General features: G+C 49.4%; 1 protein-coding gene across 1 annotated transcript in view; it reads right to left on the minus strand.

The window, feature by feature from the left end:
• Positions 1 to 19,710, minus strand: part of Itpkb (inositol-trisphosphate 3-kinase B) — a 90,814-nt gene extending 71,104 nt beyond the window's left edge. The window contains exons 1-2 of the mRNA XM_087906086.1: positions 19,420 to 19,710; positions 16,026 to 18,140 (exon numbers count right to left, since the gene is read on the minus strand). Coding sequence (XP_087762212.1) covers positions 16,026 to 17,933 — 1,908 coding nt within the window. The 5' untranslated portion in view covers positions 17,934 to 18,140; positions 19,420 to 19,710. The remainder of the gene's footprint in view (positions 1 to 16,025; positions 18,141 to 19,419) is intronic.
• Between the last annotated feature and the right edge of the window lie 343 nt (positions 19,711 to 20,053).

The raw sequence follows: 20,053 nt of genomic DNA on the forward strand, positions 1-20,053 counted from the left end.
ATCTAGAAGAAGGGATTTGAGTCAGAGTGCTTGCAGATAACTGCTGCGGTTTTAGGATTAAAAGAACACAAACATCAACTTTTAATCTGAATGACAAATAAACCAAGAGAGATTTTTAATTGAAGAAAAAAATCTCATGGACAACTTCAAACCAGCCCCAGCTTCTCCAAATGTATCAAATCAGAAAAATACTCAGAACCAGACCATCATCTGTTTCAGTTACACATCTGGACTGGGACCCAATCTCCTGACCCCAAAACGTGCTGGGCCATTCTCGTGGACCTTTGGGGTGCATGGATGGTCAGTGGGCATCTGTCCTCCTGAAAGTCTCCTGCTGAGGCTCTAAGAATACCCATGAGAACCCTCTGCTCATTTTCCAAAAACCCTTAAGCTCACAAAGAACACTATCCTTTCTTTGGGAGGGTTTTCACATCCTATACTAAGGAACGAACAGCACGCCTTCTCATCTCTCAAGACTCATCGGAATCTGGTCTAAGGGTGCTTGCTCTATTTAACACACTCAAAGGCCACTACATCACTTGCCACACAAACAAAGACAAACACATTCTTAAGTGCGTACACACCACACACACACACACACACACACACACACACGCACACACGGCATCTCTCCTGCTTCCCGACGGAGTCAAGCCTTCTAGATGGTGCTCAGGCTGACAGAACCCTAAGAACAAGGTGACAGCCAGAAACTCACGGCTGCTTTCAAAAAGAATTACTTTAGTCGCCAGCAGATGTCATTAATACTCCTAAATTACGGTTCATTTATTTCTTCGTAACATTAAAATAAAGGAGAAGCATTTCTAGACCACTGAGCACAATTAAATCACAAAACTGAACCAAAGAGCAGGTCTAGGCTGTCACAAAGGAAGAATCATTGGCAAAAATGGGCTCTACCTAGAATGGGGCCTGCTCCTCTACATTGAGCTGGACTTTGAAGGAACTCACCCTGTCAGAGCAAAGGAAACTGCAGAAAAGAAGGCCCATATATACCACATGAAGACACGTGGAAGCAGGATGGGTTGGGGAACACACATTAAGATTTGGTTCTAGATTCTGTGTCTCCCTCTCTTTTGCTTTTTTTCTTTCAGGGGGAGTGCGTGGAGAGAGGGAGGCTTTAGTGGGAGGAGCTTTGTTTTTCCAGAGAGACCCAGAGGGAGCCCAAGACAATGGTGGCTTTGAGGAGACAATTCTACATCTTCTTCTTTGTTTGCTTTTTGTTTCAGGCCCAACAATCCACAGACAACTTTTCTTAAATACAACACCCGAGTCAGCCTGGGAGGGGTCCTGTGGCGACAGGGTGGGACAGGATGGATTCAGGGGCTGGACTGCCACCCTGGCTGCCTGCACATTACAACTACCACCAAGCGTGCCTACCAACCAGCAGTTTTCCATTTTGGAGTTAGAAGATGGTAAGAGCAGCAAGGCACCCTCAGTTGCATCCCTGAGAGGCAGAACTCGCACTGGGGCCCAAGACTTTGGACACATTGCTGTTTCCACAGAACTCCTATGCATAGATGAAGCCCAGGGTCTCACATGTACGAGGAAAACACTCAACCACTGACCTCATCTTGCAATTTTTTCAAAAGCTGGATCATTTACTAGAAGGATGCATTAAGCAATGCATAAAAGGGAATTTTATCACATGAACCATTGGGGTAAACAAATTAAAAGCACAATGAAGGATAGCTCAATGGTAGAGCAACTACCCAGCATGCATGGATCCCAAATTCAATTCCCACCACCCCCAAATAAATAAATATTTACAAACAAAAGGGTGCCTGTCAGAGTGGCTAGTATTTAAAAGAGTAACAATGCCAAATGCTGGCAAGGATGTGGAGAAACATCCCTGGATGTTGAGAGAGTGTAAAACGAGATGGCCCTTCTGGAAGGCGGTCTGGCAGTTTCTTGAAATCAAATAAGTAAGCCAAAAAAATATGAAACAATTTTTAAAAAACCAAACCTAAGTAAATATCACACACAGACGCCAGTGCTCTTCAGGGCACTTACTGCGGAGAAACGAGACTATGCTTACACAAAAGATGCATACAAATATTCATGGCAGCTTTTTGGGGGAAACAGTCCAACACCGAGAAGAGGAACACGACAGAGTCTGAGGAAGCCAACTTCAAGCAGGAATCCCCGAGAGGCTGTCACCACTCCACCCAGACTGACTGTACCCCAGGACCGGTCACTTACAGTCCCGAATGGCCTTTCCAGTGCTCGCAGGGAGGAAACCGCTATCCTCCTTGGTCTTTAAGAGGAGTCAGGAGTTCCTGAAGTTCATTTCGAACACCTCCTCTTGTGAGTAAGGAACCCCAAAACAATTAGCTACAGAAGCCTGGGCCCCTATCCAGGCAGGGTTTACCCAACTCACTCAAGAAGGTCAGTGTCAAGGATCTTCTTGTTTCAGAATGCCTGGGTGCTGCATTAAACAGTGTCTGGCAAGTTTCATGCAATAAAGAGGCCCATGATGCACCATGCCTTTACAGGGCTGTGCTCTATACCTGTGGAAATCTTACACACACACACACACACACACACACACACACACACACACACACACACGTCCTGAGGACAGATCTGCCATCCTCTGTCCACTAGTACAGGGGATGCTGCTGTCAACCACTCCAATGACCCTGCTCCTGCCATCTTCTCCTTCCCATCACCTGGAAGGCTGCAAGGGAGCTTCCCCAGCTCACCTTTGATACAGCTGCATCCACTGAGCTCCTATCAAACAAAGACACATTCATTCGGAAGGAAAAGTCCTCCTCAGTTCCACCTCCAGGGATAGAAAACTGATCCTGAACCAGACTCAAACGCTGCTGGGAACAGTCATGAAAACACTGTTTTTCTCTCCTCAGATATAGTATCTCCTAAGCAACAATCAGCTCCAGTTCTCTCAAACATCTGCCAGCACTCCGCCCATCTCCCCGCATCCAGTACACCTGAAACTGAGTCCTCCCAAAGCCCGCTGCCTAGAAGTGGCACAGGGCTCTGCTGCACAATCTTCAGGTGACTGCCTCTGGACAAGAGAAAAAACAGCAAATATTAAGGAGCTACAAGTGAGTTCAAACCCCAGCTGTTAACTTGGAACTGACAGTTGCGTCTGTCTGATCCTCACTCTCTTGGCCCGAAAGGAGGAAGGATAAAACACATTTACAAAAAAAAAAAACAAAAAACAAAAAACAAAAAACAAAAAAAAAAAAAAAACAAGCATAGCAATTCATGCAATGAGCTGAGATACAAAATCTACTCCTAACAAACAGTTGCTATCATCTTCGTGGGCAGCGGGCATCCTAAGGCTGCTCAGCATCTTCAGTGGTGGTTATTTCACATCAAATGTGCAGGAAAACTATGACTCCAACGAGTTTCATAAGAGATACTACAAATCCAAGTTGTCTACATCCCATCTCTATGCATCAGTGTGCATGTGTGTGTGCATGCATGCCTGCGTGTGTGCATGTGTGCATGTACACATGTGGAGGCCAGAGGACAACATTGGGTATCCTCCCCAGGTGCCATACACCTTGTTGTTTGAGACAGTCTGTCACTTGACTTGGTGCTCACCAATTTGGCTAGACTGGCTGGCTGACAATCCCCGGAGATCTACCTGCCTCTGCCTCCCCAGCCCTGGGATTCCATCCTCATGCCTGGCTTCTTGACTGAGCACTGGGGATCAAGTTCTTGTACTTATGCTCATAAGGAAGGCATCTCAGCATCGGAGCCATCTCCACAGCCCACATCGGCTTTTTAAACCTATATTCACGGCTCACATTCCAAGGTCACAATGAATTCTTTTCTAAGGTTCCTAAAAATCTTTCCAAAATCAGGGTCACATGTGCCCAATTATAGTCAGAGTGTTGTTCCAGCCACCAGCCACCGGGACCATTCAGAGCCCTGCCCCTTCAAGTTAACCTGTGGGTCCTTAAGGTTCATCACCACCTAAACTTCCAGAAGAACCTCCTGGCATCTCAAAGTATTTGGAGGTCACCAGTTACAGACCAGGAAATGTAGATCAGGCTAGATCACCGGTAAGAAGCAAGCACTTGGCCACTGAGCCCCATTCCAGCCCCAGCCCTACGGGACTTGGTGTAGCTTCTCAGAGAACCCAGCACACTGCAGGAGGCAGAGAACTGTCAGAGACGACTGTTAATGTACTGGGTAATACCGCAAGGTAAACAAGATCCCAGATGCTGCTCCGTAAGGCTTGTACTTGAAATGAAAACTAATTACCTCCCTGTAATGGTAACCAGCTCTTTCACGGTCTCCTTCCTCCAGGATATCAACCCTTCCATCCTGTCCATGACTGAAGGAGCCTGGGGATGGCAGAGATATGTATGCAAGGTAGGTCTGAGACATGCTGCCCCCAAACAGTGAGTCCAGTGCCTCCGGAGTAGACAGGGCTTTCGTAAGCCTTTACAAGGTTCTGTTGACCTCCTAAGGGTTTAACATCACAAGTGTCTGTCCCGTGTCACAGTCAAGAGGAAAAGGCTGTTGACCTCCTAAGGGTTTAACATCACAAGTGTCTGTCCCGTGTCACAGTCAAGAGGAAAAGGAACGACCACACCCACCATGCATCCCAGGCATAGCAGGAGTGTAGCAAAGGCGCCCACTGTGGGGTCATTAGCCTTTGCTACTGGGATAGAACTTGCCACCACAGGACCCAGGCTCCTACAGTGTCTTCAAGGGTCCCCACAGACCTGCCTGTGACTTAGAAGTGAGCTGGTAGCCTCCAGCTTAGTCGGTTTCTCTCCAGTTCACCCAGCTGGGTTTCGATCCCACTCCACCATCCCAGCCTGTGGTGGATGCCAAAGAGCAATTCTGCAATTTAGGATGCCCTGGGAAAGGCAGAGGCCAGAGTGGTGCAAAGCAGGCCTCACCGAGCCTTTGAATCCTGGGACAATCTCTGCTTGAGACTTTCAACAGAGGCAGCAAAATCATCAGCCCTTTACCCTACGCTCTGTACCCAAGGCCGGCTGCCCAAATCCAACTCCTCGACTCCTGCTCCACACCACATACCAAACTTCCTGAGTTTCACACGCCCACACCAATTCATTATTTATTAACTCATACTTAATGAATGTGCTTGGCCAATGGCAATACAACTTGTTCTGCAGTTTTGCAAATCACAGGCATGTATGTTGGCATCAGCGTGTATCAGAGGCCAGATCCCCAAGGACAGAGGCAGCATCAATCAAATCATTCTCTTCAGCACGGGTACCAGTAGGCGGAAATGCCACGTAAATGCCAACTGTTTGGGCAGCCACCACACAGGAGGCCCAACTCCATGAGAAGAGAGGCAGAAGTTGCCAGATACAACCCAAGACTGGGCCATACAGACGAGGCACCCAGCACAGCACCAAATAGCCACTGTGAAAACTCAAGCCACGCTTTAAATCCCAGCCCTTGGGAGGCAGAGGCAAGCAGTTTTCTCTGAGTTCGAGGCCAGCCTCGTTTACAGAGCGAGTTCCGGGATAGCCAGGACTGTTACACAGAGAAACCCTGTTTTGAAAAATCAAAATTAAATTTCAAGACTGGATTTCTCTCTTTCAATTTTCAAGCCATTGCCAAATCAACCAGGACAAGGCTGAAACACAGCTGCTACCTAAGCACCCTCCAACCCTAAGCAAAGCACAGTCACCCCTCACCAACTCAGTCCTGTCCTGGTAGAACCCCGACTTTGTGACGCCTCACTTGCTACAACCTTCTGCTGTGCCTGTGATGTTCCTGGCCCACTGATGAGCAGACCACAGCCTGAGGAGGGAGTGCAGCCTGGTGATTCTGGCCAGGATGGCCACTCCGGCAGAAGGAGACAGTAATCCAGCTGAAGAGGCGGCAGGGTGTCCCCAGGACAGCCACTCATTCTATAGCCCTTGCTCCCTCCTATGTTCATGTCAGAACCAGTCCTGCTGTAGACAGGAGGATCTCTGTCATAGCCCTGCAAGTTCTCGTGGAGGGACACAGAGGCAAGAACGCCTCACACTGGCTTAGTGTTTGCCCTGGTTCAGCCCTCGTATTTGTTTTGTTTTGTTTTTCGAGGCAGGGTTTCTCTGTGTAACAGTCCTGGCTGTACTGGAACTTGCCCTGTAGACCAGGCTGATCTCAAACTCACAGAGATCTGCCTGCCTCTTCCTCCCCAGTGCTGGGATTAAAGGAGTGCACCACCACACTCAGCTTTTCTATCTTTTTTTTGGGGGGGGGTCCATCCCTCTGTTGGGACCACTTTAACAGTCATATCATAGTACTCAAAATTAAAATGAATTTAGGAAGGAAAGAATATACTCTCCTTCAAGTCAGAAGTCACAAAGTTTCCAGTTTTCCCAACCAGTTCTAGGGCACATTCAGAAAGGGTCTCAGAAGACCTCTGGCAAGGCTCCTCCAAATTGCCTGGAGTCAGCAAGACAGGGTGCACTAGGATCCTGCTGTGGTGGCTAAGATGACAAAGGAGAAGAGGAAGGGGAGCAGCGGCAGGGATGCCGTGGTTCACACCTGTAATCCCAGCACTTCGGAGGTGGAGGAAGGAGAACCAGCCGGCGTTATGACACCATCTCAAAAACCAACCAAACAAACAAAAACAAGAAAAGGGGAGATGTTTCCATCACCTCCTATAGATGAGTCACTCACAGTCACATTGTGCCACAGTTTCCCAAACCGTAACAGTGCCCTCCTGTCCTTCCAGCTTTTACACAACTCCAGTGTGCTTTCCCTACCCTTGGCTCAATGATCTGCGTCTCAGGATTATCTGACCCTGACAAAAATCTCCCGGCCGTTTCTTAAACCACTGGCAGGCAGTCGGATTTTCCATTTGGCATTGTTAAGAGATTAAACTGTGTAAGTCACAGTCACACACGGGCCTTTCTCCAGCTTCCTGCTACCAGATTCAGGTGAGATAAGAATTACAAAAGTGATACTCTCTTGTTCCTCTCCACCGGGCCAGCACCCTCTCCCCACAGTTGGGGAGCCCTGTGTTACTAAATCTGTCGCTTGGATGGCCACCTCATGAGAGGAGAGTACCCATGTGCGCATCAGCAGGGGACTAGACAAACACCAGCTCCCACAGAACTGAGGAAGAAACACTTAGAGGCGATCCTGCCCAATTATACATTTCACAACCCCCCCCCCCCGCCCCGTCATCAATCGCCATAGCAAGGAGGAAAACAAATTGAGCTGAGCCTGGAAAGAATGTCAGCAGAAATCGGAAAAACCCTTGCTGAGAACTGCCGGGGAGACCGGGGGGGTGCCCTCTCTTGTGATTGCCCAGGTCCCATGAACTAGCTCGCAGTATACCAACAGAGATTGTAGATCGAGTTGGGTAGATGGCCAGGCACCAGGGACCACTCGTGCCCCCTATACCCACATCCACGCAAACACTCACGTATATCCCCCACCACCACTGAAGCAGGCTGAACCTTCCCCACTGGCGCACAGTATGGCTTGTTGGAAGCAGTGTGACCATTTATTCAATCTGATTAAATGGGTTGGGGGGAGCGGAAGCAGGAGGCAGAGAACCTTTAAGACAGCGAATGAGAGGGAACTACACTCAAAGCCCAGCACTGAGGGCAAAAGCACCTCATGTCTGCCCTCCCATGATGCCTCAGGACCAATTTTACAAAGTCAGCAAGGCAACAGTCCTTTCAGAGGACCAGCTCCTTGTATTGCATCAACATGTATCTTCTCTGGGTTAGGCCAGCCCTAATCTTGGTCAGAGGTCAGCGGAATAATCTCCACGGCTCTGCTTGTCATTCTGTATCACTGCATTTTCCCTTTCTATCCAAATCTTACCGCAAGAGTAAAACGAAAGATTAACAAGCTAACAGCGACCTTCATGAGCCTCCGGGGGGGGGGGGGGGGGATGATGACAGTTAGCCTCGACCCAGCATGCCTGAACCAGTTCCTACTCGTCCAGAGGTGGGGAAAGAACAACACAGCTTCCTCTCACCCCAGATGACATCATACACAAGACTGAATAGTAGCCAGGCCTCCCTACTGCTGGCCATATATAATGCATTATAGTGCAGGCCTATAATCCCAGCTACTCAGGAAACTGAGATAAGGGGATCTCAGATTCAAGATCTACCTGGACTGTAAACAGAGTCCAAAGGCAGCCTGGGCAACTTAGTGAGGCTTTGCCTTGAAAACATTTTTAAAAGCAATTTGAAGGTCTGCAGGCCTAGGCCAGCGGTTGAGTGCTTGCCTAACATGCTTGAAATCCTAAATTCCCTTCTTGGCATCACTGTGTGGGGACCTCACAGAGCTCAGTTCTGCCGCTCCGCTGCTACATAACTCCTGCTTTTGGTTATTTCTAAAACTCCCTTTTCTTATTTTCATTTTAATGTGTATATATACATGTATGTATATGCGTGTATATGTATACACACACATATATATATGCACACACGTGTCGTAGCACACATGTCAGAGGACAGCTTTGTGAACTCAGTTCTCTCTCTCTTAGACCTTTTCACAGTTCAGGGATAAAACTCAAGTAGGCATTGCATTGTTGGGAGGCAAGCATCTTCACTGGCTGGGCCATATCACCATCTCCTCTTTTTTTTTTTCTTTCTTTCCTTCGAAGGAAGGAAGACAGGATTTTTATTTATTTGTTTGTTTGTTTGTTTGTTTGTTTTTGAGACATGATTTCTCTGTGAAGCTTTGGAGCCTGTCCTGGAACTGTCTGGAACCAGGCTGGCCTCGAACTTACAGAGATCCTCCTGCCTCTGCCTCCTCCCAAGTACTGGGATTAAGGCCGTACCCACCGCCCGTCTGGAACCCAGGACTTTTAGCATGCAAGGCAAGCACCATCAGTGATCTACATTCCCCTGCCAGTTACTTAGAAAAGTTAACAATGGGTCTAAAATGAGAGAAATAAAAATGTCAAGAAAAAAACATTTAAATTGTGTTGGCAAGTGTTCTGGAGAGATTACCATTTGTAGTGTGGGTTTCTATCACACGATATCAAATGAATGAAGTGTCCCAACAAATCTCAATAAGAGAAAAAGATGGCGAATTCTTCTCAGAATTATTGCGAAACATCTCAGAGTGTTGCTGACTGAAGAAACGCATATCCTACACCAGTGCTCACCGCACAAACTCTGGAAGTTCCTGTCTTTACGCAGGAAGCAGCAGAGGAATCTCCCCTGAACAGTCCTCCACACACGTGTGTCAAGCCGACCGACCTCGGTCCCTGACACTTATGTAGGGCAGGCATGGTGGACCAGGCTCTACAGCTCTGCTCTTTGAGCCCAGACCTTAAGAGAAATTCCCAAAGTCTGCTCGTGAGCACTAGAGACCGAACTAGAAACTAAGACCAGCCCTGCTCTAAGCAGTCAGTGAAGCAACAACCAACTGCACCGCAGCTGGGGACTTCTGGTCTTGGGACTACAGCCTTTCTGCGGGAGGCAAAGCATTTCGCAGGACTGTGGTGGTTGAGAGTGGACTTGGAGCTGCTGCGGCTTTCTTCCACAGAACCCAGGGCTTCCCCCGGCCTCTCCAGTGCTCACAATCTCCCAACAAAGCAGTCACTTATGCACTGAGCCACCGTTCTGTGACACTACGCAAGGCCCTCAACACTGTAGCGCGGGACTTTGAAGGCTTCATGAGGCCACACTGACTCTGGCTAGTTCTCCAGCGGTTTGCAGACCATGCATGGGCTGCGATTTCAATCCAGGCCTCCTAAACCCAAGTCTAGTTTGCTCATCCCTGAAGCATGAAGACCAAGGGAATCATCAACGGGCTTGTCTTCACTCTGCTTATTTTCCCTTCATGAGTTTTTAAGACAGTTCAACACTTCTTCTATGGATAATATTGGACACCTTTTTTCTCCCGACCTCCGTCATTTAACCAGTATTTTATTTTTTATGCTATTTTATTATTGCTATTGTATGCGTGTGCATGACGTGTATGTGTGTGCACGTGTAGCACAGCGCGTATGTGGAGGTCCGCTGACAACTGTGTACAGTGAGTTCTCTCCGTCTACCTTTGTGAAGGTCCCAGGGATTGAACCCAGGTCATCAGGCTTGCACAGCAAGTGCCTTTACCCACTGAGCCATCTCAATGGACCTTAACAAATACCTTAAAAGCTCGATTGGACCTTAGAAGGCGAGTAAGGAACCTACCCACTTAAGAAGCTATGTGAGAAGAATGTGAACATGGGTCCTATGGCAATACTGAACATGTGCCAGCCACACTTCTTCATCTGTAAGACGTGAACATTGGAGAAAATGAACTCTCTAAGTTCTCCAACTGTGCAATGCTCTGGGAATGTCAACAATGTTCATTATGGAGCCAGGAGAAAACATTTTGCTACTTTTAATATAAAAACATAAAATGAAATCACATATGCTTATGTGTCTTGTCTTTCAGCTAAGGAGACTTAAGTTGTTATATAAATAGTTCTAGCTAACGGTTCACCTGGAAAACGGATTAGTGCCACTGTGCCCGGTGGAAAGATGAGATGGAGGAGGGGGGCGCATGGGATGCAGGGAGGATGTTCAGTGAGAAGATGACAAGGTAATGGGAGGATCTCAGCTTGAGGCCTGTGACAGAAATATACCAGTCCAGGCTGACGGTTGGGACCATGAGACCAAGGGAGTCGATTCTTCCAGACCTCCAAGGTGGCTGCCCACAGTCAGAGGTGATGTGGGAGTCCCCACCTGTAGACCCAGCATCAGCTGGTTCAGTGAGTTGACAGTATATGACCATATGACACTCTCACAGTCCTGTAAAACCCCAAAGGGCAGGTGACACTCTAGAGAGCTTTTCATAAAACCAGAGTTTACGTTTGGTAGGAAGCAATGCCCTCTCCTGATTCATGAGGAAAAAAATCACACACACACACACACACACACACACACACACACACACACACACACACCACAACAAACCATATTTGCCATGGAGCTGGAGCGCACAATGTACATATTTTCAATACCAAGCTGTTCTCGCCTATCCAAACGCCAGATTCCTCCACACTGATAATGTGACCACAGTACAATTAGTACATTTGCTTGTTTTTGAGATACGGGCTCGTTATCCAGTCCAGGCTGGTTTCATACTGGAAATCCTTCTGTAGCAGCCTGGGGTGCTGGTGTAGCAGCGGGTGTGTTGAGAGTACAGACACACCATAACACCTGGCTTCACATTGTAATGCAAAAGAATTCCTGACTTGATTCGCCTATTGATTATCTGAACTCTACAGGAGTTTTCCCACAAGATAACATTCTTTCCATTAAATTAAAAAAAAAAAATCTACCTTCAGGTGAATAAGTTAGAACCAGACAAAATAAAACAAGCCTAAACAATGTTATCAATACTCCAAGGAATTTAAACAAATCATATAAAATGAATCTAATCTGAAACAACATTCAGCAAGCACAGGTGACAAAGCCAGAAAGCGACTGGGTAGCAGATCGGCTCTAGCAGACAGAGTTCCAAGGATGTCTTATGTCAGACTCGAGATCCAGTTCTCAGCACTCAAACACTGACAGGCTTACTCAGTCCTTACTAAAACTTAAATGCAAGGTATGTCTCGAAATGCATTTCTGCAGAGCTTAAATGTTCTCAGCCCGTCTCCCTCCTGATCTATTAAAGCTGGTGGAATGCTTTGGTCTCTGATATGACAGTGCTTTGCAGGGACTTCTTGGCTCCGTGTCAGCAAAGCCTCAGCTTTGAAACTTCACATGTGAGCGGTTTCTTTTAATCTGTAGCCTGAACGTATCCTATGGGCATCCTAACAGCACAGTTCCTCAGATCTGTGGGATTACTGATGAAAACCTCTGGGCAGGAGGTGGTGACCCACGTCTTAATCCCAGCACTCAGGAGGCAGAGACAGGTGAATCTCTGTGAGTTTGAGGCTAGCCTGGTCCACAGAGAGAGTTTCAGGACATCCAGGGCTACACAAAGAAACCCTGTTCTCAAAAAAAGAAAATAAAGAAATAAAGAAAAGGAAATCCTCAGTTATGGCGCCAGCGCTTTACTCTCATGGTAGGTTTTTTGTTGTTGTTGTTGTTGTTTTCAATGTGAAATTACAAAGAGCCCATCTTTTGGTAAAGGGAGGGGAGGAAAACAGTCTGATCAGTCAACTGGCTTCAATAAAAGCACACACTTAAAGGTGCCTGGTTTGGACCTCAGTACCAAGGTCCACGCCGGAGGATCTTTGTCACACCTCCAGACATCCTGATGCATGCTTCACGCCCACGAAGTTTGGAGCTGAATGGCTAGAACTAAGTATTTGCAGAAAGTTGGGATGAGACTGACCCTTGAGTCCCCCTTGACTCTATGCACAACGTCGAAAAAGAGCCAGGGCCCCTCAGTGTGTGCCCTAGGTCCTGTTGTCTTTAAATCTTGTTTTTGTTTGTTTGTTTTGTTTTTAATTAGAGTAACCACAGGAATCTCAGATAAATGACTCCAGGGACCCTGGATCTAGGAGCCCCTGTCCCTGAGAGGGAGAGAGAAGGGCCGCCCATCTTCAGAAAACAGAACATGCCATCTGAACTCATAACTTGGGCCTTCAATACCCTCATCTGAAGTTTCCAGGGACTGGAGAGATGCCTCAGTAGTTAAGAGCGTTTACTGCTCACGCAGGACCAGCGGACTGGCATTCCAGTCTCAACACCCACCTCAGGCAACTGACAACTGCCCGTAATCCCAGCTCCTGGGAACCCTACGCTCTCCTCTGTGTTTATACTTGCACATACACACATGCACACATAAAAAAGAAAATAAACCTCTTTTTTTTTAAAGTTCCCACTTAAAGTGCTCACCATGAGATAATCAAACATAAAATTGCTACACACTTCTTAAAGCCACACACACATCTCAAGCAGGTGAAAATTTACTATTTGTCCAAGTTCATTTTCACTAAAAAGAAGCAAAAGTACAATACCTACTCTTCCCCCCAAAAAGACCAAAGAAACAAAATTCCAGTGTCCCTTAAATGTAGCAAACATCAAGAAGGCAAAGCTCTGTGGTATTTTTGTTCTTTATTTAGTCTACAGGTACTGGGCCTTAGTTTTGATTTTATATATATATATATACTTTTTTTGGCTGTGAGCCTAGCCTTTTAATGGCTGAGCTATCTCTCCAGCCTGGATATTTTATACTTTTTTACTTATGGATTTTTGCATGCATGCATGCATGCGTGTATGTGTGTGTGCCATGGACAACTCACAAAAGTAAGTTCTCTCCTTCTACCATGTAGGTTCTGGATATCAAACTCAGGTCATCAGCCTGTTAGCAAACACCTTTACCTGCTGGGCCATCTTGCCGGCCCCTTGTTTCATTTTTGCAAATACACATTATTGACAGGAGAATTTTGGAACAAATCAATCCAATATATTCTGTAAGGTGAGATGCTTCTGTATTATAATGTCATACTCTCTGCCTGGACTTAGTTCACCAGACAGTCTTGGATAGAATAATATAGGAGGGTAAAACAATAAATGGTTTCCACTATGAGAAAGAAGAAAGAGAGTGCCGTCCTTGCTCAGTACTTTGGCTCTGTTCAGACCTCAGGGAACAGGAAGTGTGAACAGACCTAAATTTAAGCTGCTGCAGACAAAGTCATGATAGTTACTTCCAAGCCAATGCCAAGTGTCTGAGCCCTAAGACGTGGATATGTTGTCACACCCCACCTGCACACCCAATTACACAAGCATTAACTGCGACAAACAGAGGGCACGTGGGAAAGAGGGGCAGTGGTAAAAACCCTTAGGTTCTAGTACGGGTCTGGGGGCCAGGATGGGTTGTGTGAACATGCCATTTCAAACTTATGTGTATGGGCGAATGGGTGTGAGTGTGGTCAGGAATCGAGTGTGAACATGTGTAGGCATGGCTTAGTGAGTGTGAGCAAAGTGAAGGTGAGGGTGAGCGCATGTGAGGACGTGTGAGGGAGAGTGGGCAAGGGTGAGTGTGCCCAGATGTGGTGTAGTAGCATATGTGAGCATCAATTACTGAATATCAAAAGGACAGCCCACAGGCCTCCCAGGTCAATCAAGATGTCTGGCCTCCTGCAGACAAAATAGCAGTCTCGGGTAATGAGGATTTTTGACCCAGCGAGCAGATGGTTTGGTGTTCCTGAAAAGCCCCTAGCATTGCAATTAGTCTAAGAGGAGATTCTGCTCATAGTGCAAGCTCTCAACCAAAGCGCAAAAGTCCCTAGGATCCCATAATTTCCAGTTGGTTAGTTACCCACACTCCTCTGAACCCAACACATGCATTCATATTCTCTCTCTCTCTCTCTCTCTCTCTCTCTCTCTCTCTCTCTAGCTGGAAGGGGATTCCTTCCCATCCCCCCACCCCCTCCCGACTTTACTCCATGGGTGGTGGGACAGCAGCTCATGTCTACCTCTGGGCCTCTAACCTAACTTGAAAATACAGGCTACCTCCCTGGCGACACATTTGGTTTCACTCTGATGAATGAAGAAGAACAAAAGAAGGAGGAGGAGAAGAAGGCTGTTGCTGTTTACATGTTATTATTTATATCCCTTTTAATTCATTCCCAGACAAGGCTTCCTCTCCAAACACGGATGTATGGGCTGCTTTGATAAGCGGTAGGTGAGAGCTGCTCAACCATCACAAGAGCGAGCAAAAGGAAAATTGATAGCAACCCAAAGTTACTTAGGTGTGCCGGCCAAGCTTCAGGGTTTCAGAACAAACGGGAGGGGTGGACAGAAGACCCTCCCTTACTTAACAGGCCTCTAACTGCTAAGCGGAGGGGAAAAAATTGGGCCTCACCTGCCAAGAGAAGCATTTTCCATCTGCCTGTGGCCACTGTGGGCTCCAGGCAGACTGCCCACCCCTTCTCTAAAGCTGGTATGCTGATGCCTGAGAGCAGGTGCAAGGTACCTGGGGAGCCCTGTCCCTGGCCACAAAAATGCCAGGTTGATTAGGACTCAACTTTGCATACGAATTTGCCTCTACATCTCCAGAAGAAGGGTTTTGGGAAAGCAATTGCTGACCTTCAAAACTAGACTGTGATTTCTGAAGTGGAAGCATCAGAAGTGTTTGAGCACCCACGGTCTCTTAGCAAAGCATGTTAAGCCAAGCTGTAACGCCTCCATTAAGGATGGAGAAAGTGATTGGGGTACAAATGGGTGGATGCTCACGTTCAAGAAGGAACCAGAAGGCTACCCACTAAAATACCGTGCAGCTTTCCCCCAGACGGTAGCCTACAACCTCCTGCATGCCAGGTTAGGAAATTCCCCCCATCCTCCCTGGAGAGGCAAGAGAAAGGCCAGCCCATTTTAGAAGAGCTAGCTTCCCCGCTTACATCTTCTAAAAGAGGCTGACCTCAAAAGGTGAGGTCAACCACGCAGTAGGAACAAACGACTGTCACTGTCACCGACAGACCAGGAGTCAGTGTAATGAACCCAAGCACACATGGGAAAATGAACCTGGAGTGGACTCGTCCCAACTCACACTCCTTAGAAGACACCGCATGCCTGACTCAGACTGCTCTATCCAAATAGAATTCTGCTATGAAAAGAAAACATCTATTGGCCCAAAAGGTGGTTCTGATTTTAACTTACACGTCATACTTGTCATGCAGCTTAGTTATGGCAACCACACTGTTACTGCCAAGTCCTGCCTAACTGACTGAGACTCAGCACAACCACATCTGCAGGGGTCAGGGTCCCGTCACGGAATCACATCACTGGCATTTCTGCCTGGTAGCAGAGGCTGGTGAAGCCATTGACCTCCTTGTCGGCCTGAATGAATCACGAAACTAAGTGTTTCACTTTGTCAAGCGAAAGCCACATTTGGCAGCTCTGTTCACTATCTTTGGAAACCAGGAAGGCTTGTTATTGTTGACATTTGTGAATATTATGTTCCTTCAAACCCTTTTTTAAAGATGTGTATGGTAGGAATGACTCAAATTCAACTGTCCGGCCTACAAGTGCTTGGTTGGTACCTCTGCGCCCACCTCACAATGAGCCCGCCTGTAGAGAAATATTAGTTGTGCATATGAATTCTAAAAAAAAAAAAAATCGTTTGGCAACACTCACCACTCTGGGCTTCTGCTGGTCGAGGGTATGCAAAAAGGCTGCGTTGGGGTCCAGCGTCCGCTCAGGGTCACTGGAGATGTCCTCCTCTGAGTCCTCATAGGAAGAGGAGAAGCCGGTGGAGGAGGCCGAGGAAGAAGACAGCTTCCTCAGAGGCAGGGGACCCCGTGGGCTTCCTTGGATCTCGTCTAAGGCCCCATCCTCCTGAGCCCCCATGTCTGTGATGATGACTGCGGGGATGGCTTGGATGCTGCTGGGGCTGCAGGCCTCTTTACAGGAGGCCTTGTCCTGATCTGGGGGCATCTCTTGGCAGCGAGGGTGAGCATCTCTGTCATGCATCTGACTTCCCCAAGTTTCCATCAACTGTACCCCTGTGTCACACGTCCAGATCAGGGGAGCTTCCTCCATGGCACCTGGCCAAACCCTGAAACTCTCAGGCTGCATACCCATCCTGTTCTGGCACTGGGGTTCTTTCAAGTTTGTTGCCACTTCTCCAGGTGGTAAAGGTTCCAGCATTCCGTCACAAAGAGTTCCTGCCTCTACATCCCTGGTCCCTGGATGTGCTGCCTGGCTGCCTCCAAGCAAGCCCAGTGCTGAAGACCCTTCTCTTACAAGGTCCAGGGTCTGCTCGGGTCCTCGGATCCCTGGGATCCTATTTCCTGCCTCCTCAGGACCTACGGAACCCAGGTCTCCTGGCAGTCTAGACCGTCTCGGGTCGTTCAACACCTCTGACCTTTGGGCATTCACAGTCCTCTCTTCCTGCCTTTTGAAGACTTCAGGTGTCCAGGAACCCTGACCACCAACAGGATGAATTTCTCTCCCTACCCTCCCAGGGGGTTCTCTAATGTGGGTCCGGCCAGGCTCTGGGACTGAGTCTGTCTCCTTGCCCAGAAACTGCCCCCGTCTCTCCATCTGGACCTCCTTGGTGCGCACACCCCCGAGCTCGCAGGCTGCCTCCATGAGGGCAGAATCATGTCCAGGGTGTGGTCCTGCGGATGCGGCTGAAGTTGTCACTTTAGTGGCCAATGCTAAGCTAGTTCCAAAGTGCTCCGATGAGGGAGCAACCCTCTTGTCAATTTCCATAGCTGTGGGTGAGCCACAGCGGGGACTGGCCGAGGTGCCTCTTTCCATCCTCAATGAAGCTGATGGATTCTGAGTCCCTAACCTGGTCGGGCTGGCGGGGACTAAAAGAGGGGCCACTCCCTCCTTGTCCTTCGAGGGGTGTAGGCTGAGCCTGCTTCTCCTCCCGGAGGTGGCGTCTGGGGTCTCTGTACATTGGTCTCCCCAGGACTTTGTCCTCCGTTCCTCAATTGGGGCGCACTGAGCCAAGACCCTTCCAGGGGGCTGGCTGCTGCTTCGGAAGGGACACGGGGAGGGCGAACGAGCCCTTCCCAAACGCGGGCTTCGGGGCGCTTGGATGGCAGAGTTCTGGGCCTGGATTTGCGCCTCGAACATGCCCACTTTCTGGTTCACCTGCACATTTTGCAATTCGCGCTGCAGAATCCGCAGCTTCCTTTGGGCCTCCTCTGGCCCAGGTGGGGAGAGGGTACGGGCCGCCGCCACCTGCTGCGCGTCCCCTCGCAGGCGGCCAGCCCAACTCGGACTGCCCACGCCACTGCTGCTACTGCTACCGCTGCTGCTGCCACCGCCGCTGCCGCTGCTACTATTCAGCCTACGCCGGCCGCTGCGCCAACCCCCAGGACTCGGGGGCTCCTCCAGTGGCAGTGACTCCGCTGGAGGGAAGAGGAAGGAGGTGCCTCTCCCAGGGCTGAAGACGCTGCCAGGGCTCAGGGCGGCCCTCCCGGAAGGCTGAGGTGTGTCGCTGCCGCTGGGCCGGGGACCGCCACTCTTGAGCTCGTTGGTGCTGTTCATGATCACCAGGCTATTGAGGGCATAGCAGTACACAGCCATAGTACTGGGTCTGCCGCGCCGCCCGCCGCTGCGGCTCTCCGTCCGGCTCCACCGCCGGCGACTCCTCCTCCCGCGGCTCCCGGCTTAGTCCTGGAGGCCCGGCGGCCACCGCTACGCACGCCGCTGGAGCAGCATGGCCTAGAAGGCGGGCACGGGGCACAATTGCCGGCTCGGCCCCCGCCCCAAGCTCCATAAACGATCTCGCAGCTGTCGAGACACAAAGAAAAAAGTCAGAATTCCAGAGGGCATCGAAGGGAGGGTGGTGAGAGGCCACCCGCAGAAGTCAAAGGGAGTCCTGGGATCCCGATATGCTGGGGACAGGATGGTCCTGGATGCTTGGCCAACGGGATGTGTGATGCTCGGTGAGGAGGCATGCCGGGCCTCAATGGCCTCTGCTTGTGTTTTCCGGTCGTGGTCCACCTCCCCCAGCTCTTAGAACACTTAAAATCCCAAATTCTAAGATTAGTCTCGATAGCCACGCGGATGGTCGAGGGAGGAGGTACAACTGCTGGGTCCCTAGGCTAGGCTGGCCAGGTTCCCTTGACCAGATCAAACACTGGCTGTCGAGGATGACAGGCACCCCTGCTCCACCCTCTCAGGACATCAGAGACCAAGTCACAGAGAGCCTGACCCGGACTTGCCTTCCCCAAACCGCTGCCTGAGCCGAGACCTGGGCCGCTTTCTTTCCTGGTCCTGGACTTGGGACTGCCTTTCTCAGCCTGTGAAAGACCTGGGAGAGTGCAGAGGGGCGCAGACGAAGCACTTTTCAGCGCTAACTTTGATGCCTGTCTCCAGACAAGTGTGTTTTGTGAATGTGGGCATGCGTGCGCGCCTGGGACCAAAACTCTCCAGTATCCAGTACTGGAATCAATAGTGGAGGCCCCCTACTGTCCCCTCACACCCTGCGGCGTGTGTGTGTGTGTGTGTGTGTGTGTGTGTGTGTGTGTGTGTTGGGGGGTGGGGTGGGAGGGGTGTGTGCCCGCAGCTACTCAGTTCTGTGCTCATCCTGTTACTGAAGACCCAGCTGCCTTTGTAGGCTCCGGGACCCGCACCCCTCGGAGGAACTCTAGGCTTGCTTGCACGGCTGCAGCCCGGAAGCCTTCCAAGTGTGCAGGCCTGAGACTTTGCAGCCCTCCGGAGTACGGCATGCTAAGCCCGGAGTAGAGCGGAGCGGCGCGGCGGAGGGCAGGGCCTCGCGCATCCCGGGCAGCCTCGCCTGGCGCCAACCGAGCCGCCCGGCAGCCCTAGACTCAGACGCCCGCAGTGCCCCGGGGAGGACCGGAAGGCGGTTTTGGGAAAGCCGAATTGCCTCCTCTATCCCCAGCGCCACTCCACGCCACCCTCCCAAATCAGACTCCCTTCTTAGTCTGCTCAGCCTTCCCCCTTGCCCTACGATCGGACCCCGGAACACCCGCAGGAGCCCCAGTACAGATGGAGCGGAAAGAGGGTTCAGAGGCTAGGGCCAGGAAGGAGCCGCCACGCTTACCTGCAATTGCTTAAACTCCCAGGTCCTGTGCAAGCGACATGCCCCGGGGACTCAGGACTTAGGCAGACCAGGTGGCTTAAAGTAGAAAACGCACCCAAAGGATTACCGCAAAAACTTATGGAAGACGAAAAAAGTGGGGTGCAAAGAGGGTGAATATACCGGCACAGTGGCCAGGCGATCCCGGAGGGGGCAACGCCAGGCTGACTCTGAGCAGCTCCTTGCTTGGTAGGAGACACTACTGCTGTCAGCGTCTGCTCCCGGCTACTTCAGTGTTTGTTCAATGTAAGATTAAAAAAAAAAAAAAAAAAGTTGGGGGTTGGGGGAGGAGGCAAAAAGGCGGGGGCTTGGGGGAGGAAGGCAGGAAGGAAGTTGTGAGCCTGTCTGGGGTTGAACTCAGCGGAACAAGTTTTTCTTTTCTTTTTTTTTTTTTTTTCTATTGCTTGGCAAGACCGAGGGAGGGAAACACTTTTAAAAAAAAAAGTTTCCATTGTTAGCTAACAAAAAAGAAAAAAGAGAGGCTTTTAACTTCTGTGGGTTAAAGATATACGATTTATTTTCCACCCCTCGACCAAGGTTTGCTGGCAGTCTAGTTTTATGAAGCTACTTTTGAAAACTGTTTTTAATAAAGTTTTGA

This window comes from Myodes glareolus, chromosome 5, assembly GCF_982192425.1.
Source record: "Myodes glareolus chromosome 5, mMyoGla1.1, whole genome shotgun sequence".
Taxonomy (NCBI): Eukaryota; Metazoa; Chordata; class Mammalia; order Rodentia; family Cricetidae; genus Myodes; species Myodes glareolus.